This window comes from Meriones unguiculatus, chromosome 2 (genome assembly GCF_030254825.1).
Source record: "Meriones unguiculatus strain TT.TT164.6M chromosome 2, Bangor_MerUng_6.1, whole genome shotgun sequence".
Classification (NCBI taxonomy): Eukaryota; Metazoa; Chordata; class Mammalia; order Rodentia; family Muridae; genus Meriones; species Meriones unguiculatus.
Genome location: NC_083350.1, coordinates 52,100,873 through 52,125,407, shown reverse-complemented (window position 1 = coordinate 52,125,407; position 24,535 = coordinate 52,100,873). Strand labels below are relative to the sequence as shown.

At 49.2% G+C, this 24,535-nt stretch overlaps 2 protein-coding genes across 5 annotated transcripts; one reads left to right on the top strand and one right to left on the bottom strand.

Annotated features, from left to right (window-relative positions):
• Window positions 1-2,136: 2,136 nt before the first annotated feature.
• On the bottom strand, window positions 2,137-23,520 carry Ecscr (endothelial cell surface expressed chemotaxis and apoptosis regulator). 4 transcript variants are annotated; one of them, XM_060377441.1, is made up of 12 exons: window positions 22,634-23,520; window positions 11,017-11,197; window positions 7,483-7,521; window positions 7,136-7,180; window positions 6,912-6,971; window positions 6,214-6,351; window positions 5,756-5,857; window positions 5,005-5,118; window positions 4,469-4,567; window positions 4,232-4,268; window positions 3,153-3,249; window positions 2,148-2,955 (listed from the first exon to the last, which is right to left on the bottom strand). In XM_060377441.1, the coding sequence occupies exons 1-12, from the start codon at window positions 22,796-22,798 to the stop codon at window positions 2,947-2,949; spliced, it is 1,086 nt and encodes a 361-aa protein (XP_060233424.1). In that variant the 5' UTR covers window positions 22,799-23,520; the 3' UTR covers window positions 2,148-2,946. The 4 variants fall into 4 exon arrangements, with proteins under 4 accessions (XP_021502154.2, XP_060233424.1, XP_021502155.2 ...); XM_021646479.2 differs by lacking the exon at window positions 22,634-23,520 and having other exon boundaries at window positions 2,137-2,821; XM_021646480.2 differs by lacking the exons at window positions 7,136-7,180; window positions 22,634-23,520.
• Smim33 (small integral membrane protein 33) lies at window positions 15,430-20,901 on the top strand. The gene is made up of 2 exons (XM_060377442.1): window positions 15,430-15,558; window positions 16,832-20,901. The coding sequence occupies exons 1-2, from the start codon at window positions 15,550-15,552 to the stop codon at window positions 17,219-17,221; spliced, it is 399 nt and encodes a 132-aa protein (XP_060233425.1). The 5' UTR covers window positions 15,430-15,549; the 3' UTR covers window positions 17,222-20,901.
• Window positions 23,521-24,535: the final 1,015 nt, after the last annotated feature.

Sequence of the window (24,535 nt, the reverse complement as noted above, 5' to 3'; positions counted from 1 at the left end):
TAGTCTTATTTCCTAAGTGCCTTTCTCTATTCTTCCTGGCCAGCAGAATGAGAAGGAAATCCACAGAACACTAAAGATATGCCTGGAGTCACCTGGGACTATTTTTGGCTCCTACTCTTCTGTTTAGAGTAGAATTATTTTTAGGGTCTCACTGTGCAGCCTGACTGGCCAGAACTTGTTGACCTTGAACTCACAGAGGCCCTCCTGCCTCTGTCTGTAGAGTAATGGGATTAAAGATGTATGCTGTGTTCAATCTTTTAAGATTAATTTTTATGTGGTGTGTGTGGCTGTGTACACACCCATCTGCTCACAGAGGTGAGAAGAGGGTCAGATCCCCGAAGCTGGAGGTACAGATGGTTGTGAGCTGCTTGACCTTTCTGCTGGAAATGTACCTTCTAGAAGAGCATCAAGTATTCTTCATTGATGAACCATCTCTTCCACCCTCTTTTCTTTTCTTCTTTCTTTTTTTTTTTCAGATTTATTTATTATGAATACAGTGTTCTACCTGTATGTATACCTGCACACCAGAAGAGGGTACCAGCTCTCATTAGAAATGGTTGTGAGCCACCATGTGGTTGTTGGGAATTGAACTCAGGACCTCTGGAAGAGCAGCCAGTGCTCTCAGTACTCTTAACCTCAGAGCCATCTCTCCAGCCCACTCTTCTTTTCTGTAAACATGTCTTACAGTGTAGCTCCAAGCTAACTCAATATTCTCCTGCCTAAGCCTCCTAGAGTGCTAAGATTATGCATGTAAACACGGTGCCTGGCATTCATCATCATCGTCATCATCATCATCATCATCATCATCATTGTGCTGGTTTGAATTGTTATCACACCATAGACTCATGTTTGATTGCTTGGCTATAGCTAGTGGTACTATGAGGAGGTGTGGCCTTATTAGAGGAAGTGTGTCACTGTGGAGGTGGGGCTTTGAGGTCTTAAATGCTCAAGCCATGACCAGTGTGAAACACATCCATAATCTTCCATGCTTCCATGCAGATGAAGATGTAGAATTCTCAGCTCCTTCTCCAGCACATGTCTTCCTGGATGCTGCCATGCTTCCCACTATGTTAGAAAAGGACTAAAACTCTGAAACAGTAACCCAGCCCCAAATTAAGTGTTTTCTTTTATAAGAGTTGCCTTGGTCATGCTGTCTCTTCACAGCAATAAAACCCTAAGACAGTTATTATTATTTGAGATAATAATAATAATATCACATCAGTAAGTCTCTTGATGTACCTCTGGCTGGCCTGAAACTAGGTATGTACAGTAGAGTGGCCTTTAACTCATAGAGATCTGCCTGCCTCTGCTCCGAAATTCTGGGAAGAAAGCACCCAATCTCACTGGGTGTGGAGGCACCTGCCTTTAATTCCAGCACTCAGGGAAGCAAAGGCAGACAAATCACTTTGGTCTACAAAGCGAGTCCAGGACAGCCAAGGCTACACAGAAACACTGTCTCGAGAAACCAAAAGAAAAAAAACGTAATTAATTAATTAATTAGAATATGAATTCTTGCTTGTTTGTTGTGTGTGCGTTTTTATGTGTGTGGGCACTTGTAGAAGGCAAAGAACAACCTGCAGGAGCTGGTTCTCTCTTTCCACCCCGTGGGTTCTGGGGAGAAACTGAGGTCACCAATCTTGATGGCAGATACCCCCACCCATGGAGCCATTCTGATGGCCTGATTCCATTCATTATTGATTACAGCCTCTGTTTCTTCCTCTGAGGTGGTTACTCAGTGCTACCTTACCTAATAAGACAAGCAAAACCGGGGCCTGGTTGCACAGGTTTGTATTCTCAGGTACTTGGGAGGCTATGGCAGGGGGATTGTTAAATTCAAACCCCAGCAAACTACAGAGTAAGTTCAAGGCTTGTCTGGACAACTTAGTGAGACTGTTTCAAAATACAAAGTAAACCTCAAGAATATACTTTGTCAGTAGAATGCATACCTGAGCGTTAATACCACTAATACACACAGGAAAATAATGAAATTCATAAATAAAAAGACAGGCAAAGGGGAACCTAAACAAACTCCCCTCTAGCCTACTAGTTTTCAGGGCTACCCACAGAGATAGAAACACACAGGCATGTTTGGCCCAGAAAAGAAGACACTGAAGTTGATAGAATGCTGCTAAGAAATATATATAATATATTTCTTATATTATATATATATGGGGTGAGAGAGAGAGAGATGGTTCAGCAGTTAAGAGCACTTACTGCTCTAAGAGAAGACCCAAGTTCAATTCCTGGTACCCACAGAATAGCTCACAACCATCTGTAACTCCAGTTCCAGGGGATCCATGCCCTCTGTAGGTTCCTGAATGCACACAATGCATATACGTACGAAATGCATATACGAAAAGAAGGCAGAAAGGAAGGTAGGTAGATGGGAACATAAACCTTAAAAGAAATTGGATTCCAGGTCAGTAAGTAATTTTTTAAAGACTTATTTATTTATTATTTACACAGCGTTCTGCTTGCATGTGTGCCTGTACGAGAGAAGACGGCACTAGATCTCATTATAGATGGTCGTGAGCCACCACATGGTTGCTGGGAATTGAACTCAGGACCTTTGAAAGAACAGTCCGTGCTCTTAAGCTCTGAGCCTGAGGCATCTCTCCAGCCCCAGAAAATAACTTTAATTCGAGCAGACTGGACCAGTCCACCTTATCACTTCCTTAAATGTTGCCCGGTTCACTCCTATTCCCTGTGTTCCTGAGGAGGAGGGAGGCAGGTTGAATGTCTAGAGTGGCTTCCAAGTGGGAAGGAGTCTCTCTCGTGGTAGATTGCTTCTAGATCAAGAGGAATGTCGTGTCCTTTAGAGCTGGGAGCAGACACATAACAAAATAACTTATATGTGATCTGCTGCCTTCACCAATCTCATCTCTTCTCTTCCTCCTGATCACTGGACAGCTGCATCACATTTGGACCCTGGGCTCAAGGTCACTTTTAAAGAATCTGAAAAGCATAGATATAATGAGGAAGGGTGAACTTGCAAAGGTAGGAAGCCAGCAGGGGAGAGCCTGGGTCTTCAGTTGGGACTTTGGCCTTTCTGGCTAAGGAACCAGAGCCTGAAAATAGGACTGAGAAGTAGGAGGTGAGGTGATGAGTGGAGACGGGTGAACTCGAGGAAGGAAAGAATATTTACAATGTACCTTTTCCTCGGAGGTGCAGCCTTTGCTGTTATTCGTGTTGATGTTCTTCATGGAGATGAGCGTGATGCTCTCTTTCTCTCCGTTGGCTGTGGAACAGCTGGGATGGGAAGAAGTCAGGGTTACAGAGAGGAGAGGACAGAGCAGTGGGGACTGAGGGAACCGTGGGGGCACTCATAATAAGACGAGAATGTGCTCTGAAATCCAAGAGACTTCTATTTAAACCCGGTTTATTTCTTTTCTTTTTCAAGCTGGGTTAGTGGTATACAACTATAAGCCCAGCACTTGGTAGGTTAGAGGTAGGAAGACAGGGAGCTCAATGTCATCCTCAGCTACACAGTGAGTTCAAAAGCAGCCTGCATTCTGTGAGACCCTCTGTCAACAGAGCAAAACAAGACAAAGCAAAAACAAAACAAAACAAACAAACAAAAAAAACAAACAAACTGTTTTTCCTATCTACTAACTCTTAACCAAATTACAATTTGTCATGCTTCAGCTTCCAAAGCATGCTTCATACTTGAAGGGGAACAAGAAAAGAATTGCTGTAGAGATTTGAGGTAATATCACAACTTGTATGCTGTTGTGTATGGTACATGGTACATTTCGGTTTCCTGAGACAGGGTTTTTCTATGTAGCCCTGGCTTTCCTGGAACTCTGAGAACCAGGCTGGCCTCGAACACCGAGATCTGCCTGCCTTTGCCTCCCAACCGCTGGGATTAAAGCCATGTGCCACCACACCAGACTTCAGAGTAGGTTTTCAGTAAGTTTCTTCAGTTTAGAGCGGTCTATTTTATATCAGGATCTACATTTTCACGAAGAAGCAACAGAAACTGAGCCCCGGTATGGAAGAACCTCACTTCTCTCTGCTCAGCTGAGCCTGCCTGTTTGCCCCGGCTTCACCGAAGACCAGAAGATTGTGCGGCATATGCCTCCAAGTGGTGTGAATGGTTGTGGTATGTGGTGGGGAAGCACAGGTGTATGTGTGTGTGTGTGTGTGTGTGGAGTGTGTACATAAGGCAAAGAGAGTTGTTTTCTTCTTGGATCAGATAGAAGATCTCTTTCATAAGCTTCTCAGCCCTTACCTTTCAGTCAGCCCTGAGCTCCCTGGTTTCTGTGGATCTGTAAAATCCCAAGGGCACAGATTAGAGCCATACACTGCAACTCAGACACCCAGTCTTTCCACTAGAGCCCACCCGGGCCCACCTCCCCCCTCCTCAGTGCCACCTGTGTGCCATTCCTCAGCATAGCTGCCATCAGCCTGAGCCTCCTGCTCGGGCACTCTCAGCAAGGGTCAAGGGAGCCCAGCTCAAGACAATTACCTTCCGAATCCTTGTTCTTCCGACACTTAAACCTCAGACTGACCACACTGACTAGAATAATCACTACAACCACCAGGATGACAATGAAGCTGATAACACCTGAGCAGGGAAGAGATGGGAGAAGAGGTAGGACATTAAGGATGAGTCTAGAGTTCCCTTCCCAGGAGAGTGCTAGTGCGTGTGTGTGTGTGTGTGTGTGTGTGTGTGTGTCTGTGTGCATGCTCATGTGCACACTATATATTCACTCTGAGAGTAAACTAGACACTGCTTCTCTGGGGAAAATGAGTAGTCTGGTACCCCTAACCATGGTGGACCACTTAGCCCAGCTCCATCCCCCAGAAGAACATGGAACTCAAGAGAGCCAAGAAGAGCTGGACAGAAGGCCAGCAAATACTTCTTCCCATCAGGGCTTTGCTCACCAGCAAGTCTGCCACGGAATAAACAGATGAAATTTGAACTTGTGTTCCTGACCAGAGTCTAAGTCCATCCTAAGGTGGAATCCCCTCTCCTGTCCCATCCTCCCTGCCAACTCTCACCAAAGGCAGCCACAGTGAGCACTGACTCTGATGTGGGGCTAGGCAGGATGGTCACATCTTCCCTGGTCCACAGGCTGGTGGTTGCTGGACTGGGAGTAGCACTCAGAGATGCTTCTGAAATAAAGTGGGTGTCGGTGCATCAGTGAAGGGGACTGGCAGGAACTGGCAGAGAGAATCGGCTTCTTTCCTGATGCCCTAAGACCCTGCAGAGAGCTAACAGGACTTCTTCCTCCCTACCACTGACTAGGCCTCTGAAGCAGAGGTTGCAGATCTCACATTTCTACATAGATAGCTCGGCTGGTTATTCACATTTCTGGTTTCGGAGGACTCAAGAAAGTTGCTTCCCACCACCATGTGGTGCCCGGAAGAAAGGATGTATGCTGCAGAAACAGGGAAGCCATATTAGACAAAGTAGAGTCATCTACGTCTTGCCAACAGTTGAAGATGGGAAGAAAGAAGACATTGACCTAAAAAGCCAGGGTACCAGGTAAGGGACATAAGTTTTGGGCTGGCTAAATGGCTTAACAGGTAAAGGTGATTGCCTGAGTTCAATCCCTATGACCTACATGCTAGAAGGATAGAACCAATGTCATGTTTCTCTTCCTTTGCACAAGCCACATACTTCAGATATATTTGCTATCCTATTTTTCCTTATCTGTACTCACTTCCTGGATAAGCCTGGGGGTGTAAAACATCCAAGGACCAAAAAATGACTTGCAAGAAAGGGTGATAGACATGTCTCACTGCATACCTCCTCTCCTGCTCTTGCCAGTGCTGCTGCTGCTGCTGCTGCTGCTGCTGCTGCTGCTGCTGCTGCTGCTGCTGCTGCTTCCTGGGGTCCCTGTGCCTGCATCTGAAGCAAATGGCCAAGATGTAGGGTCCCCATTCCTCCCATCATACCCTGAGAAGGGTCTAGCCTTTTCCCAACCCTGTATTTGGGAGCCCCCTTCCCATTTCCCTTCCCTGTCCATTCTTTTCTCAGTCCCACATTCAGGATTATATAACCTTCACTGTGACCAGGCCCAACTTCTTCCTGTTTCTACTTCTCCCAAATGCTTTCTTGTAATTTCCCAAACTGGGGTTACCACTGGTGTAGCTCTAGACTTAAGAACCTCCACTCCAGCACAGAGGCCACCTGACTAAAGGAAGGAACTCATCCAGACCTGCCTAGGGCCTGTCACCTCTTGCCTGCCTGCCCTGAGTACTCACCAGGTCCCAGTGTGTACTTCTGTGGCTGGTAGGACATCGAGCCAGGCAAAGAAAGGGAGTAATTACCCATGGTGCTTGACCTCGGCGTCACAGGTTGACTGGACACCAAGGAGCCTTGCGAAGCCTTCTGTAGAATTTCTGTGGATTGGGAAGCAGACATCACCTGCTCAGAGCAGCAGCAGAATATGCTCAGGGAGGGTTCCTTACTTCAAAATGTCCTGTCTCTTTTCTTGTGTGTGTGGTGCCAGTGATTAAATCCAGGACTTCTTTTATACTAGGCGAACATCATGCCCCTGACCCAGGGCCTCAGCCTTCCTCCTTATCACTGCCTCGGGTCCCAGAAGGAGCTGTCCCCAGGCTCAGCTCTGACCCTTGGTCTCTGCAGTCTGCTCTGCATGGGACGCATTATAACCGCCTCCCACCCCACAGTCTCCACTTATTCATCTCGCTCCTCCACAGGCACGATTCTTGAGGCCACTGCCTGTTAAAGGGCCCCTGGAGCTGAAGTCCGAAGTGGCTGACATTTGGGTGGATCCTGTGTCACCCACTCCTGCTCCCCTGTTTTGGAATCACCAGCGTGAAGCCCTGTTTGCCTGTCCCTTCTGCCACAGGGCTACATTCTCCCGCAGAGGCAAAACTGTGTCCCGTTCCTCCTGGGCTCTCCCTGGACACCACTGGCTGTCTCAGCAGCTGAGTACCTGGAGTGACGGTGCTCAGCAGAAACCTTGTGCTACCAGGCTCTGAGGAAGATTTATCTCCTGCAAGGACAGAAGCAGACGAGGAGAGGGGGTAGGGCAGGACTGCTGATGCCATACCCCTTTGCCCATCTGAGAACCCCCAGGCTCTAAGTAGGTCTGAATGGCTGGGGGTGGACATGGGGGGGTAGAGGTGGGCTTCTCAGCAGCCATCCTTTTTCACTCACCTGAGCTGAGAGAAACTGGCTGGGAGTTCAGACTCCTGAAAAGCCCTGAAACACATCATTTGCGGGTTCTGGTGCCCCTGCCCTTCTGGGCCCTTCTCTTCTCTGAAGCTAGTTTGTTGTTGTTGTTTGGTTGGTTGGTTTTTCTCTTTCCCTCCTCTCCTCTACCTCTGACTATTCATCTCTTCGCTCTTTACGGCATGTTAGACTAGGCCAATTGAGTGAGCCCAGAGACCTATAGCCCAAGCTCCCATCACCTGCAGTCAGTGAAAAAGAGAAACCAGAGCTCTCCCCTCTAATACCTTCCTAAGCTCTTAGGCACAAGCGCTGGAGTAGGCCCCAAATCTTACCCTGAGAGGTCTGAGTTGTTGTAGCCTGAGAGTTGTAGCCTGTGAGAGAAAGCAAAAAACTCATAGACTATGGCTGGCATGGCCATAGTCACACGCCTTTAATCCCGGTACTTGGGAGGCAGAGGTAGGCATAGCTCTTTGGGTTCAAGGCCAGCCTCGTCTACATATTGAGTTCTAGAACAGCCAGGGCTACATAGAGAGACCCTGTCTCAAAAAACAACAACAACAATATAGACTACCTTGGCAACTCTGCCAAGCAGAACCCATGAGGAAATGTAGGGCTTTTGGCTGTCTAAAACCCCTATGCTAGAAGGCAGGCACACTTGGCAGAGGGTGAAAGGACTCCTCATGCCTCAGAGTCCTAGAGTCTTTTACTGAGTCTTCAATCCTCCATACATATGTCACCACCCTGACACAAGGGAGTGGTTATTTAAAGTAGTGACCCATCTGGACAAACACAGAGAAACTTAGGTCTCCATGCCTATACACTACTGCCTCATTTACTTCGTCCTGTGAAGACTGCCATTTTGGCTCCAATTCAAAAGGAAGGGAGGGGAAGGTAAATAACATGGAGTCAGGTTTGGGGCTTTCTCTCTCTCTCTTCTGTCCTCCCCCACCGGAGGTAGAGGCCTGCACAGGAAACAAGTTCTGAGGTATATCCCGGAGGAGAGGAAGCTATGAAAGGAGCGATTGGTTCACTCTCACAAGCAGAGGCAAGTTTAGAAATGATTGTTCTAGGGGGGCTGGAGAGATGGCTTAGAGGATAAGAGCACTGGCTGCTCTTCCAAAGGTCCTGAGTTCAATTCCCAGCAACCACATGGTGGCTCACAATCATCTATAATGAGATCTGGTTCTCTTCTGGCCTGCAGGCCTACATGCAGGCAGAACACTGTATACATGATAGATAGATAGATAGATAGATAGATAGATAGATAGATAGATAGATAGGAAAAAGAAATGGTTGTTGTTGGCCAAACCCAGGGAGGAGGAGGTTACCAGCAGTTACTAGTTGTAGCCTTTGTTGGCTATTCTGTGTGTACACACGTGTCTGTGGGCCTCTGTGTAGGTATGTGCATGCTTTCAGTGTGTGGGGGGGGACCTGGAAGGTCAGGTTATGTGTGCTCACTTTCCACAATGAAATCATTCTTGAAACCTATGAACAATGTGAAAGGAAAACAACATGGGGAAATGGAGCCGCCCATCGGGAGCCGCTCCCTCCATGCTGGCTGGATGAGCTGCTGATCTGACCCTACTGTTCCCTTCGCTTCTCTTCATTAGGGAAGCATCAGACCCAGGTCCCTGAAGAACCGAGGCAGCTGAATTTCAGGGGCATGACCTAGGCTGTGGCAGCCTTCTGCTCTGTTTATTTTCCTTAAGGCCTTACGTTCCTCCACGGAGCTATCATGTGGATAGTGTGGAATTGTTTCCAAGACAATCTTACCCAACCCTGACGTAAATATCTCTCAGATCCCTGCTCCTCTATGGGTAGAGGTTCCAGAAGGGAGAAACAGAGGTTACAGGAACCCCAGGCTAGGGAGAATCCTTTCTAGGAAGGGATGAGCCTGGGCTAACCCTTTCCATTCAACACCTCTGAAGACAGTTGCTTCCTGTTCTATCACGTCATATGAATCATCTTGGTTCTGGGAAGATGGGCTGTCAGAGCGCACCTGCCTTTCTGAATAGATCTAAAAAATTATCTACACATCTACACATGTCTGAGGAGTTCCTAGGGCACAACATCAAGCCATAAAGGCCTGTGCTCTCTTTGCCTCACTCTTCCCAACCCATCACCTACAGTCTGCTGTGAGTGGAGGAGGGACTTAGACGTGTGTTTCTGTAGGCCCAGTGCCTCTGACCAGGAGAGGTACAGACACCCAAAGAGCCATGGCCACAAACATTTCTAATTTTCCTTACCTCCACTTCCTAAAGCCTACCTGCTCCATTTCCTTCCATCTAGCCCACGTCTCCCTCCCCCCATCCCCCCACCCCCCACCCCCGTTTTCCTGTTTTCCTCAGCTGCATAAATAAATGCTTAAAAGCATGGATTTGCAGAGCCTGGAGATGTAGTTGAGTGGTGGAGCACTTGCCTAACATGTGTGAGGGAGGCCCTAGGATCAGTCCCCAACACCACAAAAAAAAAAAAAAAAAAAAAAAAAGAGGGGAATTTTTGAAGTTCTGGCTTCACTTTCACTTACTATATGAGTTGGACCTGGGTTCTCTGAAGTGTGAGAGATTAGAGGTATAGTTCTATATAAGCTTTAGATTGGATCCTCAGCATCACAACAGACAGACAGTCAGACACACACACACACATACAACCTCATGAATTGTTGAGGGGAAAAGAACATGCACACAAAGCCCACAGCCCCTGACAACCCCTGTTCAATCTGTGCTAGACATTTCAAAGTTTGCCCCATTCTCTTGGTTTCTCCAGATCTAAAGACTGGCTGACTCTCTTCATAGCGAAGAAGCCCCTCTGTTGGCATGAATTTGCTCCAGACAATTCCTCAGCCACCAAAATGAGGCAGACAACTGCTGTGAGCTCGTGGACGGAGACCCTGGGTGAGTTAGGGAGACAGTCTAGGGGCCAATTGGAAGGCCTGTGCATTTGGAAGGCCCGTAGAATTCCTCACCTCCCCCGGACTCTGACTCTCCCCTGTGGGAGCTGATAGGCAGGATGGGTTGGCAGCATTGACTCCAGCCCACGGGTTGGAGAAGTATCTCGCTTCAGCAGGAGGCAACATTGTCTGGAGCACAAACCCTCTCACCTAAGCACCCTGGCCCATCTTTCTGCTGCTCCGATCACAGCCTCAGCCATCCTCCACAAAGGACTGGGTTTGGGGGGTGGTGACAAAGGGAAGTTGCTGCCCTGTGAATCAGAGCGTCCTGGACTTCTCATGGTTCCCAGCAATGGCTCCCTAATTAGAGAATCCTGCCTCAAGTCCCCACTCATGACTGCCAGTGATGACTGGGAGGTCCGGAGGCCATCTCATCCATCTCCCCCCCCTCCCCCCGTGCTGTGTGTACCCTCCTTGGTAAAGAGGTCTTTGTGTTTAACCAGAAGTCCTCTTGCTATGATTTGAGATTAAAGTCAGCATTCAAAATTCACAGGTTGTAATTCTTCACAAGTAAGGAGGAAAGAAAAGGTCACCTGTAAAACCCAACGTACAGACCACTTTGTGCTAGAACCTTCCACAGAGTGACCATGGTGCCTGGATTGTTGGAGAGTCCTGACAGGGAAGCTGCAGGCTTCTCCTGCCTGGATACCCCTTAGAAGGAATTTTCCAGGTTCTGTCATGCATTGATCCAGCCACTTGCCACCCTTCAGGGGGCCTGACTCTATGGGGGAACCCTAGAAAACATCATAAGGAGTCTAACAATGTGTATTTTACCAGGGCAGTAATTCCCATCCTCCAAGCCGTTGATCCCTTCATGGAAAGGTTCTGGAATTTCCCTTTCTCAGGCAGAGCCCTGGATGGGAACATGTGTGTGTGTGTGTGGGGGGTGATGGAGAAAGTGGCAAGCGCATCTTACCTTGGAGCAGGAGTAAACCAAGGATTGCTGAACCCAGCCGCATGGCTCCGTTGGTCCCCATATTAGCTGGGTGTGTAGCCAGCAGGCTCCTCGGTGTATCTCTGTCCATAATGGAGAAGAGAGAGGGAGTGCTGGGGCGAGGGGGGGGGGCGGGGGCGGGGACAGGCTCTCCAGGAGTTTCCTGTCAAAGAATAGAAGGAAACAGATTGGGACTTGCTCCAGGGGCCCCAGTTCAGAGAGCAGCCCGGCAGCTGAGGATGTAAGCCTGAGCAGCCCAGGCTGTGGGCATGAGCTAGGGCCTTTTCGGTCTCTCTGTGCTCTGTGCACAGTGACCAATGGTGGCAGTCTGACCCCAATGCTTCCTTGCTCCCTGAGGGATCCCTCAGGTTGCTCCCTGCAGCACCTGTGTTTCCCCCAAGCTGCTGTTTGAGACGCCTTCTCCTCTCCAAGGACCCAGCTCTAAGCTCGACCCACAAGCTGCCCATGCTCTGTCGACTATGAATTCTCCACATTCCTCTCCCCACTCAGGGCTCTCAGTCCAGACGGGACTTCCAGCATCGTTTAGGGAAAACCTTACAAGCAAGCTTGTTATTCCTAATAGAAAAACAAGAGGTGGGCGGGGCAAAGAGCTCAGTGGGTAAGGAAGTAGCCAAGAGAACCTAAATTCCATCCCAACACCGTCATAAAAAGCGAGGCAACCTGCCGGGCACGGTGGCACACACCTGTAATCCCAGCACTGAGGGAGGCGGACGCAGGTGGATCTCTGTGAGTTCGAGGCCAGCCTGGTCTAGATAAGCGAGTCCTGGACAATCAAGGCTACACAAAGAAACCCTGTCTTTAAAAAAAAAAAAAAAAAGCCAGGCAGAGTGGCTGGTTTGTAATCCCAATACAAGGAGAGACAGAGACATTCGAATCCGGGGTCTCACTGGTCCTCTAGCCTAACTGGGGAGATGGCTCAGTGGGGACCTGGGTTTAAAATCCCAGGACCCACAGAAAACCAAGTGTGGCAGGGCAGTTCTGTAGTCCCAATGCTCCTCGGTGAGGTGGGAGGCAGAGACAAGAGCATCCTGGGAACTTTCAGCCTGGCAGACGCAGCAGCAAACAACGCAGACAGCCTCTGCCTCAAAGTGGGAGGTGAGCCGACACCAGAGACTATCCTCAAGATCCACCGTGTCACAAGCATGACCACACTCACACGCATGAACACTCGCACTCCTACATGAACAGGTAAGGAGCACACTGTGTAGAGTTTACGAGTTTACGGGGGGGGGGGGGGGAAGGATGTTCTAGTTTCAGGAGCTGAATAATACATTCCAGGAAGGGGTGACACCCAAACTAATGAGGCCAGATGATTAATTACGGCTTCCCCAGCAAGGGGAGAGGGGCAGCTGCAACGCCGGGTGTGGACATGGGAAAGTGACGGAGAAGCCTGGGATCACACTTTGCTTCCAGAAAGCCATATCCTCTCCCAAATTCAGAAGTTAAAGTCTTGATTTGGGAAAGAGTCTGGATTCCCTCTGGCTAAGATCCAAGAGGACCGAAGTGGGAGAGGCAGAAGATCACCAGAACCTTCCATTGCATGGAGAAATGATCAATAGAGGCCTCAGGTCAATAGCCCTGGGCTCAATGACAGGATATGGGCAGCTTGGCTAAGAGAAAAGAAGCCAAAAAGCTACTAACACTTATTGCTGTAAGTCTCTAGGTGAGGGGTCTTGTGGGAGTTTACTGATCTCCACATGAATAAAGAGAGGCCAGCATACGTCCAAGACAGGATAAAGAATGGCTGGTTATGGGCAGCTAGTTCGGACAAAAAATTACCTTGGAAAAACTAGGCCAGGAGGGATAGGGCAACCCTTTAATTCCAGTGTTCAGGAGACTGAGGCAGGAGAATATTGAGTTTGAGGTCAGCCTCAAACCACATGATGAAACTGTCTTAAACAAAACACAATAACTGGTCACGGTGGTGTATGCGTACCATTCTAGCACTCAGGGGATGGGGACAGGCAGAGTGGGAGCAGAAGGTGGTCTTAGCTGCAGAGTGAGTTTGAGACCAACCTAATTTACATGAGACAACAAAAACAAGTTAGTTAATTAAAAAAAAAAAAACAAAAAACAAAAAACAGAGAGGAGTCGGGTATAGTGGAGCAGGCCTTTAATCCCAGCACTAGGGAGACAGAGAACAGGTGGATCTCTGACTTCGACCAGCCGGGTCTACAGAGTGAGTTCCAGGACAGCCAGAGCAGGGCTATACGGAGAAACCCTGTCTCAAACAAAAATAAAAACCAAAACCAAAACAAAACAAAACAACCCAGAGAGAAAACACTGCTTTTCAGCAAGTCGTGATGGTGTATGCCTTTGATCCTAGCACTCAGGAGGCAGAGGCAGGTGGATTGCTATGAGTTTGAGGGCAGCCTGTCCAGGATAGCCAAGGCTACACAGAAAAACCCTGTCTTGAAAAACCAAAAAGAAAAAAAAAAAAAAAAGTATGGTGAGATAGGGATTTTATATATATAATCTATATTATACATATATATATATAAAACATACTTTGAAACTTATATATTTTGGGTGTGTACTAGGAGGAGGTACATTTCCCCAGTGTGTGTGTGTGTGTGTGTGTGTGTGTGTGTGTGTGTGTGTGTTTCAGAGGACAATTTGTATGAGTCAAGTCTTTCCTTCTACCACATAGATCCCGGAGACCTGGAAACTCAGGCGCCTTTGCCAGATGAGCCATCTTGTCAGGCTGGATTTCTAGTTTACTGGTAACATTTTAGGAGAAATCTTTATAGTAAAGTGTAGAATTCTTTTAGAATTTGGCTAGCACGTTTTGTGGCTTATGGCAGAAAAATCCCCACCTACCCCCACTACCTCCACCTTACCACTCTTGCAAAAAAAAAAAAAAAAAAAAAGCCTGCAGTCATAGACATACCAGATACCCTCATCCGATTTTTATTTATCTGTACAACGTATAAAAGCCTTGCACTGGCTGCACACCATGGCCTGAACCAACGATCTCAGCTTTCTGGAGACAGAGGCAGGAGGATAATAGGTTCCGGATAAGCCAGGTCTATGCAGTAAGACCCTGTCTCAAAGGAGAGGGAGGGCACGGCTACACTAGGCTCTGTGAGCACATACACTGATAATGTGCCAATTAAAAACAGGGGAGGAAACAAGGAATGTTGGCACAGGCCTTTAATCCCAGCATGAAGGAAGCAGAGGCAGGTACATCCCTGTGATTTCAAGGCCGGCCTGGTCTACAGAGCAAGTTCCAGGACAGTCAGAGCTACACAGCAAAACACTGTCTTGAAAAACAAAAACACACAAACAAACCAACAAACAGGAAAATAGGGACTGGGAGAGGAGTCAGTGGTTTAGGGCACTTGTCCTTCTTGCTCAGAACTGAGGTTCCATTCCCAGCACCCATATGATGGCTCACCACTATCTGTAACCCTAGTTCCAGGGGACTGGATGCCCATAATCTCCTCAGGCACCAGACATGCCATAGTTCACAGACCTACATGCAGGCAAGATACTTAATGCATAAAAATGAATAAGTCTATATAAAATAGTACCTGCCTTGACGCATAATATTAAAATAAATAAATAAATAAATAATAGAAATTTATGGATTTGCCAGGCAGTGGTGGTGTGTTTGCCTTTAATCCAAGTACTAGGGAAGCAGAGGTAAGCACATCTCTGTGAATCTGAGGCCAGCCTGGTCTACATAGCTAGTTCTAAGACAGCCAGGGCTACACAGAGGGACTTCATCAATAACAATAATAATATTAAGTGACCCGAGTTTGCTCCTCAGAATGAACATAACGGTGGATAGATAGAAAGAATCAGCTCCACAAAGTTGTCCTTTGACCTCCACACACCTGCATGGCACAAGTGACCACCTACACATCATGCCTATATACATACCCATTCACAAAATTAAAAATAATCTTTAAGTTAAAATGACATTAGTTTAGAAAATTAATTTAGTTCTTAACATTTTAGAAATAAGTGTGGTAAAGCAAAAACGGATGGACAGAGCTGTTGGGCTATAGAGATGTGGAGGCATTATATTCAATTCGTTATGTAGTGTGTGTGATCCATACTTCGCAGCGCTTAAGCTGTTATATATAACAAGAAAAGAGCAAAGGACCTTAGCTTCAGGAAATGGGAGGGAGGAGGAGAATGGGCAGGTCCTGGGGAAGGTGGAGGTGTCCCACATGTGTCTAGTCTGGAACCTGCTGGAGAAGAGGTGGGCAGGGCGACCTGGGCTCCGAAGCTGCGGGAGAAATGAAAGGAAGTGCCTCGGAGGAGGATGGAGGCACTCTGGGAGCTGAAGGCTGCCCACGGCAGCCTAGCTGTTCCCGGAAGTACAAGTGCGGGAAAGAACAGTGAGGGTGTGTACAGAGGGTGTGTGCCCAGGAGCCCCGCAGACGTGGCAGCTCCGGGTAGGGGCTGAACTACTAGGGCAGTGAGCTCTCTTCCTTTGCCCAGCTGGTATCCAGTCCCAAGAGAACTCTGCGCCAGCCCCGGACAATGCACCAGGTAGACTCGCTCACCCCTTCCTGCCAGGCTGGCCTGACTCTCTCGAGGGGCTTCAGACCCTTCCCAACCTAAGCTTCCTTCTCCCTTTTTACACCCAGAAGTCACTCTGGGGGCCTAGGTTGGGGCCCCCCACCCCGACATACACACGCAAGCCCGCATGCATGAACACACGCCCCAGCTCAGCTCTGCATAGGTAGCACTGAGACAGAATCTGGGGACAGTGTGACTAAGGGCCTAAAGGAAATACTTTCATCTTATCAGCCTCTCTTGGCTCCAACTGCCTTCCACAGAGTGGGTCAGGCTGAGGGCTTCGAGTGGGGGGGGAGGGGGGACGCCCAACTCCCAGGGGACTATAGAATGATGGCTGGAGGGAGGGAGGCCACCTCATTAACTCTGAGCCTGCCTTCCCCACTGAGATCCCTCATCCCCACTCAGCAGCTAGCAGGATAGGGACATTCTAACGACTTGGTTATGTCCTCTGATACCCTGGCCAGGGTAGACTGGGGCAGGATCTCTTCAATCCACCCTGGGCACAGGCAGGTATCTACACCAGACACCAGCCCTACTTTGCCTCTAGAACTTGGCCTCAAGACCTGGGGGTAGGGAGCATACTTATGAGATGAAGTATGGGCATACATAGCACTTCACACCAGATTTCTGGGGTTCATGTCCCTCTTTCTATCCCCTGCTTTCCAGTGACCTAGAGGCAGGGAGCCTCTGAGAACAGACAATGACTCCCCTTTTCCAGAACATCTCAAAGCAGCAGCTGCTTGCTGCCCACTGCTCAGGATGTGGGGCAGCAGCCCAGAGAGTACTCAGATTTCCAGTGAAGCACAGGATCTATCTGGGACTCTTGCTGGAGACTTGGGGAAGAGGTAGCAATGAGAAGAGACTTTGGGGACAAACTGTTTTATGCCAGGCTGTAATAAAGCTCCTCGCTTTGGCCCTTTCTGAGTGACTTTAACTCCCTATCTTCCCAGAGGTTTTGTTTGTTTTTCTTTCGCTGTCTCCATCTTCATTTCTGTCTCTGTCTATCTCTCTCTTCTCCCCACCCCCACAGCTCCCACTGTCCTTATGAATGCCCTTGTCTTTCACTGTCTCCTTATGAATGTGTTTAAACCTCCTCTCTCTCTTCCTCCCCGCTCTCTACTGCTGTTTCTGGGGTTTTCTTCTCTCAGATCCCTCCCTCTCTCTCACTCTCTTTTTTATTTTTATTTTTTGGTATGTTCATGCCCATGTCAATTTCTCTCTGTCATCTCTCCTCTTCCCCCAGGATGGCCACTATCCTCAGTCTTCTCCACTTGTGAACGGTTCCTTGGGACAAGAGCCTCAGAGGCAGCCCGCAGAGATGCTAGGTGAGGTCAGGGAGCTGCCTCGGGGGGACGGGCTGCCACTGCTCACTGTCATCGTCGCCGCCTTCGTCCTGCTGGCCATCTGCATCGTGCTGGCAGTTCGCTTTGGGCCCACACCGCATCAGGGTCACGCCACCCTCCTCACAGAGCCGCCGGCCCTGAAACCAGAGGACGGCGTTCGCCTCACCCACTGGCGGCTGCTAGGCCTACAGGACAGCCACAGGGAAACCCAGCAGGGGCTTCCTAGTCCTCATTCCGGCCCCGCCCTAGATGGGCACAGGGCCAGCACTGATGAAGTCACATATCTGTAGGAAGGTGATTTGGAGTCTCAGAACAAGAAACTGGGTTGAAAAAATGAATTGGAGCCTGGGTGTGGGAGCCACAGACGGCCTCTGGACCCAGCTGGAGCTGTCCTCAGATATTTAATGAGAAAGCTTCGTGGTGACTGTGAAAAGCCATTTGAGGACCTTGCCTAGAGACATGATCCCAAGGCCACCCTCACAAAGCCTCCCACCCTGGGCACCTCCAGATCCTCCTCGGAATTCCTGTTTCCTTCTTGTACCTCTCTGATCTCCATCCTTCTTAGAGTAAAGTGAAGATCCTATCCATGAGGAAGGAATGCCAGAGCTCTACAGAGAAGGCCTTCACACACCGCAGATCCAGGGAGAGCTAAAGCAAGGAGCAGTGGCGTGTCTTCTCTGAGGCCCAGGGTACTCGGAAAGGCTCCACCTCTGTTGCCTTTTCGCCTCTGGAGGGCACCTCTGGCTGCTAGGCTTTGGCCTTGTTGATAACCTCCAAAGCTCCTGGACTTCCTAACCTCCACTTAGAGCTTCAAGGGCTCTGAGTGTCCCGAGCCCCATCTTGACATCCTAGGATGTGACATCCTAGGAAGTTTGAGAGTTCTTCTTACCTCTTATTTTCTGTTGGAACACGCCTAAAATGTAGTACAAATCATTTCCAGATCCAGAACTTTCCAGCCAGTGGGAAAACAGGAAAAGAAAAGGAATGTCATGGAACTTGTTTGGGGAAGGAGGGAGCACAAGGGGTCCATCCCTGTAAGGAAAGGGCACAGTTCAGCCTGTGGTCAGGAGAACATGGCTGGGCTTCCCAGTGGCTCTCTAGAAAGTACACCTTTCTCTGGTACCTCAGAGGCCCATTCACATGCAGTCAAAAACATATAGACACAAACCACGTAAACTGGGCTTGGCGAGCCTTGAAAGCTTAGCACTCGAGAGACAGAGGCAGGAAAATCAGAAGTTCGGGGTTATCCTCAATGATACAGCAGGTCTGAGGGCCTAGATTACATGACACCCTTGTTATTGAGGGAGAGGCAGTCAGGAGACCTGACCCCAGGCTTATGAGATGGGTGAGCGGAGCCTGTCCCTCACCTGCTACAGCACCTGGGAGAGCGGGCCCTGCACCTCACCTGAGCAGCACAGTAGAGTGGGCCCTGGTAGAGGGGGCACAGGTGAGCCTGCCCGGTCAGCATGAGTGTGGGAGAACTGGCCCCCACCACTCTCCGTAAGGTGTAAGGTGGAGTGGGCACAGGAGTGATGCCCTCTCCTCCTTGCCCCTTGCTACCTACGGTACTCAGGGGACCTAGCCCTGACGTCATGAGAGCAGGAGGTCTATCTTTGCACTTCACTGGCCCTGATGTTGAAGGCACGGGTAAGCCAGCCCCCGGGACATGAGAGCAGGAGAGCTGGCCCAGCCCCTTGCCAGCTGCGGCACTTGGGCGACTGGGCCCCACGCCTTGACTGGCAGCACAGCGGAGCTGGCTCTGGAGGCCGAGCTGGGGGTAAGCCAGCTTGAGGGCATGACACCAGAGCTGACCCAGCCTCCTGCCAATGGTGGCCTAGCCAGAGGAATGCTGAAAAGCTCACCTTAGTGGTGTGGATAAGGAAGAGCCAGTGAGCTCACCAGCTCAGCTACCACCCAGGCCCAGATCCAGGGCTTGAGTTGGCCCACCCCAAAATCTACATCATTTGTGAACTGTTAGGGCATGTGAAAGGGACAGTCCTACTGATCCAAAGCCACAGTATCTCCATGACACAGGGCAACAACAGGATAACTGGGAGGAGTCCCTGTGAAAATCCAATACTGATGGCATCACAGAAGCCAGGGACCTCGAACCGGACCAATGACTCATTGCAACGAACATTTGCAAGCGAAGAGGTGTGGACAGGGGAGTATATTATGTGACACACCACAGCTTCCACAGTGAGATGTTTTCTATTTTGGGGGAGAGGTTGCAAGGGCAGAAGGCAAATACAAGGTGGCAGAAAGATGAGGGGCTGGGTGCATGACGTGAAATTCACAAAGAATCAATAAAAAGTTTCTTTAAAAAAAGAGAATGAAAGAAAGGAGAGGGTTTGGTTATGCTGGTGCATGCCTTTAATTCCAGCATTGAAGAGGCAGATGCATCTTTGAGCTCAAAAGCAATTGGTCTTATATACTGAGTTCTAGGCTAGCATGGGCTACATAGTAAGGCTCCTTCTTTGTTTTTGTTTTTGTTTTTTTCTGCATGTACACCTGTATGCCAGAAGAGGGCAGTAGAGGGTATAGATGGTTGTAAACCACCATTTGGTTGCTGGGAATTGAACTCAAGACCTCTGGAAGAACAGACAATGCTCTTAACTTCTGAGCCATCTCTCCAGCCTCATCTCTCCAGGCTCTTTCTTAAAAAAAAAAAGAGAGAGAGAGAGAGAAAGAGAAAAGAAAGAGAGAGAGAGAAAGGAAGGAAGGAAGAAGAAAAAGAAAAAGAAAGAGAAAAAGAAAGAAAGGAAGGAAGGAAAGAAGGAAGAAAGAAAGAAAAAAGGAAGGAAAGAAAGGAAGGAAGGAAGAGAGAAAGAAGGGAGAAAGAAAGAAAGAAAGAAAGAAAGAAAGAAAGAAAGAGAGGAAGAGAGAAAGAAAGGAAGAAAAGAAAGGAAAGGAAGGAAGGAAGGAAGGAGCAAGCAAGCAAACCATAGAAACAGACACCTGCTGCTTGACCCTTGGGAAGCTCTTAAGGATAAGTTAGCATTAAGGCCCTGCCTCCCACTGAATGAAACTGGAAATCAAGGAAGTGGAGAAGTAGCAGATTGGGGGTCAAAATATGTGCAGAGATGAACCCACCTCCTTGTGACTGCTTAAGAGGTAGCTATGTGCTAAGTGATGCTGTTGCACATTTTTAATTCCAGCACTCAGGAGGCAGAGGCAGGCGGATCTCTGAGTTCCAGGCCAGCCTGGTCTACAGAGTAAGTTCCAGGACAGCCAAGGCTTCCCAGAGAAACCCTGTCTCAAAAAACCAAAACCAAAACCAACCAAACAAACCAACAAGAAAAGGAAATGCAGAGTGGTATACTGAGCCCTTGTGACGGAAACAAAGGTAGTAGAGGGAGGGACACATGTCAAGTCTGGGTGGAGCATAGGAAGGACTGTCTGCCCTCCCAGATGGCCGTGACAGTGCCACCACAATGTTGTTACAATGGCATAGGTAGGCTTGGTGCCTGACCGGGTCGTCCAGTGTTCCCAGAGGACGTCCAATCTCCTCACATACTCGCCCTCCGCTTCTTTGAATGGTCCCTTCCTTGGGACACAGCTGTGGACCATTGTGGCATCTGTGTGCTAGCTCCACTCAGCCCCGCTCCTGACCCTTCAGCCTGCCACCGGAAGCAAGGACACTGAAAGCAAAGGTGGGGTGTGCCCTCAGTGTGAAGAGTGGGCCCTGTCTGGGTTGAAACGGCACCCGTCCCCTACTGCCCTGTAGCAGGATGAGAAGGAGTGCAGGAAGTGTGCTGCACACGCAGCCAGACACAGGTATCGGGAGTGACGCATTCGCCCTCTCCTAGCTCTCACAGCCCAGCAGCAAAGAGACAGCGTGCTCAAGCAGTACAGTGTGAGAATGGTCTTTAACATGTGTGGGGGTGGGAGGCAGGGGTGGGAGTAAAGGGGGACTGGGAGGAGAAAAGGGAGGGGCCTTCTGTCAAGCTGCAAAGCTATTAAATAAATAAATGGGAAACATTTTAAAAAGAAGTGAAAAAGCATCATTCTTAGTTAAGGGAAAGAAGCGTGTTTAAGTGCATGTCTGTGCACATATGTGTGCCTTTATGCCAAGGCCAAAAGTTGGTGCAGGTGCCTTCTTCAGTTGGTTTCCACTTTGTTTATTCTTTTTTTTTTAAAGATATGTTTATTTTATTATGTACACAATGTTCTGCACACTTGCACGCCAGAAGAGGGCACCAGATCTTGTAATAGATGGTTGTGAGCCACCATGTGGTTGCTGGGAATTGAACTCAGGACCTCTGGCAGAGCAGACAGTGCTCTTAACCTCTGAGCCATCTCACCAGCCCTATTTATTCTTTTTAAAGATTTATTTACTTATGATTTATACAGCACTCTGCCTGCATATGTGCCTGCACACCAGAACTCATTAAAGATGGTTGTGAGCCACCATGTGGTTGCTGGGCATTGAACTCAGGACCTTTGGAAGAGCAGCCAGTGCTCTTAACCTCTGAGCCATCTCTCCAGTCCCTCCACTTTATCTTTAATAAATTTTATTTAACTTTTTTTGACAAAAAAAAAGGACATGTACAAAGGACATGCTATAAAGTAAGTACCTCAGTGCCACACAAATAGCAGTGCTAGGGGGAAGCGGACGAGGCCATTTTAGAAACCTGAGAATAGCCATGTTTACTGAGAAGGCAGCCCAGCAGGATAGCCCACTGTGTGCATACAGCTAACAGGACAAACGCTCCTGACTCGGCCTTCTCCCTCTCTCCACCTACGGAAGCTCCCATTGAACACACATGACCAGAAGCTGGAGGGTCAGAGGTCTGCTGGTACCACCTAGGCAGGTCAAGGAAGAGCAGAGAATGCCTAAGGCATCACGGGAAATACTTGGCCTATCTCTTAAGTTTGCCAGGAACAGACACCAAACCTCTACACATTCACAAAAACCCTAGAAGGAGGGCAAGATATGCATTATGACCCCACTTCACAGTGGGGTAGGCTGAGACTCAGAGAGGTGAAATGGCTTGCCGGAGATGTGAAATCCCTGTGAGGCTCCCGGCCATTGAAAGAAGACCCAGTCAGGAGGCTGAAGAAGCTCAGGCAAGGCTGTCCCGTGCCTCAGATGAGGTCAGTGCGGAGTGGGAGAGGCTGCTCCATATCACTGATGAGGAGCCTCGGCTCTTGGGACAGCATGGAGGAACAAGGCTCCCCTGAGGACTCAGGGCCATTCATGGTGACCTCCTCCTTTTCTTCCTGACGAATGTGTCGGAGAACCTCCTGAGACAGTGAGAAACTGTTTCCCTCTGCGGGATCTGGAATGGGGATGTAAGGTGGGTTCAGGGGAGGACCTTACTCACGCTCAACAGGGCCCTTAGAAACCACTGGTATGATCCTCCGGCCTCCTTGCCCCCCTCCCACCTACCCCTCAGCTTCTGGGGGGATCCCAGAGCTAGAAGTAGTTATCAAGGCCATGGAAGCCCACCCTCCTGCTTTTAGAGAGGATGTTCGGAAAGGAGCAAAGACATGCCTGCGGTCACACTGACAAAGAGCAGCAGAGTCAAGGCCTGCCACATTCAGGTGGCAAGAAGACATCTGCCAGGGGAGGAAAAGGCAGGGCATGATCCCTCTGAGCACTTGGGAAAGCCCAGAAAATGCTGCTCCCTTGTTCTCTGGCCGTCTGTGAGACGCTGGGGATTCCTGATTCCTGTCCTCCAGCCATATCAGCCTCCTACCTTGGTAGACAATGAGGCGGCAGGTATTTCGAGACTCAGGGAAATCGGCCAGGATGTCCTCAAGTGTCCGGCAGAAGAGTTTGGCCTGCTCAAGTCGATCCTCCCGACTGAAGCCAGCTTTCCCATCCCGTGACATGACAAACAAGGTCTGCAAGGGGGTGGCATACTCCAGGATACAGGCGCCTGCCTGGAGGAGGTGAGAACAAGATTAGACTGAGCCAGCACCCTGACAAATGAATTGTGGATCCTGATGCTATGGGCCGTGGCCGCATTCCTTCCGTCTGCAGAACAAGAGTCCTGGGATGTGACTGCCCTGCTAGGGTCTCCGGCGCCCTTTCCTAGCTTCAGGCCTGGGCTGGGCTAACCCTTCACAGATCCTCCTCCCATCATCCAGGAGCATTGCATTCTGGGAAATGGAGTCCGGGGGAGGGCTCTGGGGATTTTGCTTTGCTTGGTTGGGGCTTTCCCACACCCACACCAAATTCTTCAAATGCTCTCATAGCCTTCATTATTGTGTCCCCGAGCCTCACTTTCCTCCACTGTAAAAGCAGGGATCACGCCTGCCCCGCAGATTGGCGGTAAGGTTTAATGAGGTGGCGTTATGGTGCACAAAGACTGTCCAGTAAATGCTCCATAAATGTTACTCCTCAGTGTCGTTCCGAACTGACTCTTGCCTTGTCCTGAGACCAGCTATGCAAGCAGGCTCAGGAAAGAGTCATGGTGAATAAATTGTAATAAATAAATATATAAATAAAATTAAAGTTAAGAAAGAAAGAAAGAAAGAAAGAAAGAAAGAAAGAAAGAAAGAAAGAAAGAAGGAAGGAAGGAAGGAAAAGAGTCATGAGCTCTTACCAGTGTGTGGCTAGGGATCCAGGGTTCCCCAAGCCCAGCTCTGTACACTTACTGGTTGCCCATTCTCCAGAAGCTCATAAACAGTGTTGGAATAAACCCGATTCTTGGTGCCAGCACGGTCTATGCTCTGCTGGGGCAGCATGTCCCGGAAGCGAATGTTGGGGTCCGCCACGCTCAGGTCATCAAGCACGGCACAGTCCAGCGGGAGGAGGATGTACAGCTTCCGGCTCCCTGCGCCCCACAGCAAGTTGTTGTGCAGCTGATTGAACCTTCGGATCCGGGCCTGGAGCCCTGCATTCGGGAAGCCCAAGAAACTATCTCATCAACTTTGTCTCCCACCGCATCAAGAACTGAGACCCAGGTCATCAGCCTTCTCAGTGTGTGGGTACAAGAGACTTAGGGGATCCAACCTCTCTCATTGTACAGGAAGGAGATTTGGGGGAAGGAGAGAACATTCAGGGACTTCCCCTTTCCATTCTCTCTCTCTCTCTCTCTCTCTCTCTCTCTCTCTCTCTCTCTCTCTCTCTCTGTGTGTGTGTGTGTGTGTGTGTGTGTGTGAGAGAGAGAGAGAGAGAGAGAGGGAGATGGCTCACACCTGTAATACCAGCCCTCGCGGAGGCAGAGGAAGGAATGTGCCACGATGCTCGGCCCCTGAATTTCTGTCAGCCCCCTACCACCGCTACTACAGCAGTCTGGACCCTGAGAAGTTGACAGAGTCCTGGGAAGTGGCATTCTAGCATTCCCTGATGGATACTGTCAGACAACTGGCTCCAAAGCGTTCCTGGCATCCCAGAGGCTTCAGGAGAGCCACAGCCAGGGTTCAAAGTCAGGGAGTAGCCACGTGCGCTCCTCAGTACAGCCGCCAAGTGTGCTGACTCTACACAGCCCCGCATTCCAATTCTGTTTCCTCGTCTCACGCATTCACGTAACCGTAGGTGGGTCACTGCTCTCTCAAAGCCGCACTTTTCTTATCTAAGATATCAATGACGGGAGCTATACAGAAGGCACAGTGGACAAGAGCATTGGCTGCTCTTCAGCATTGCTCAGTTC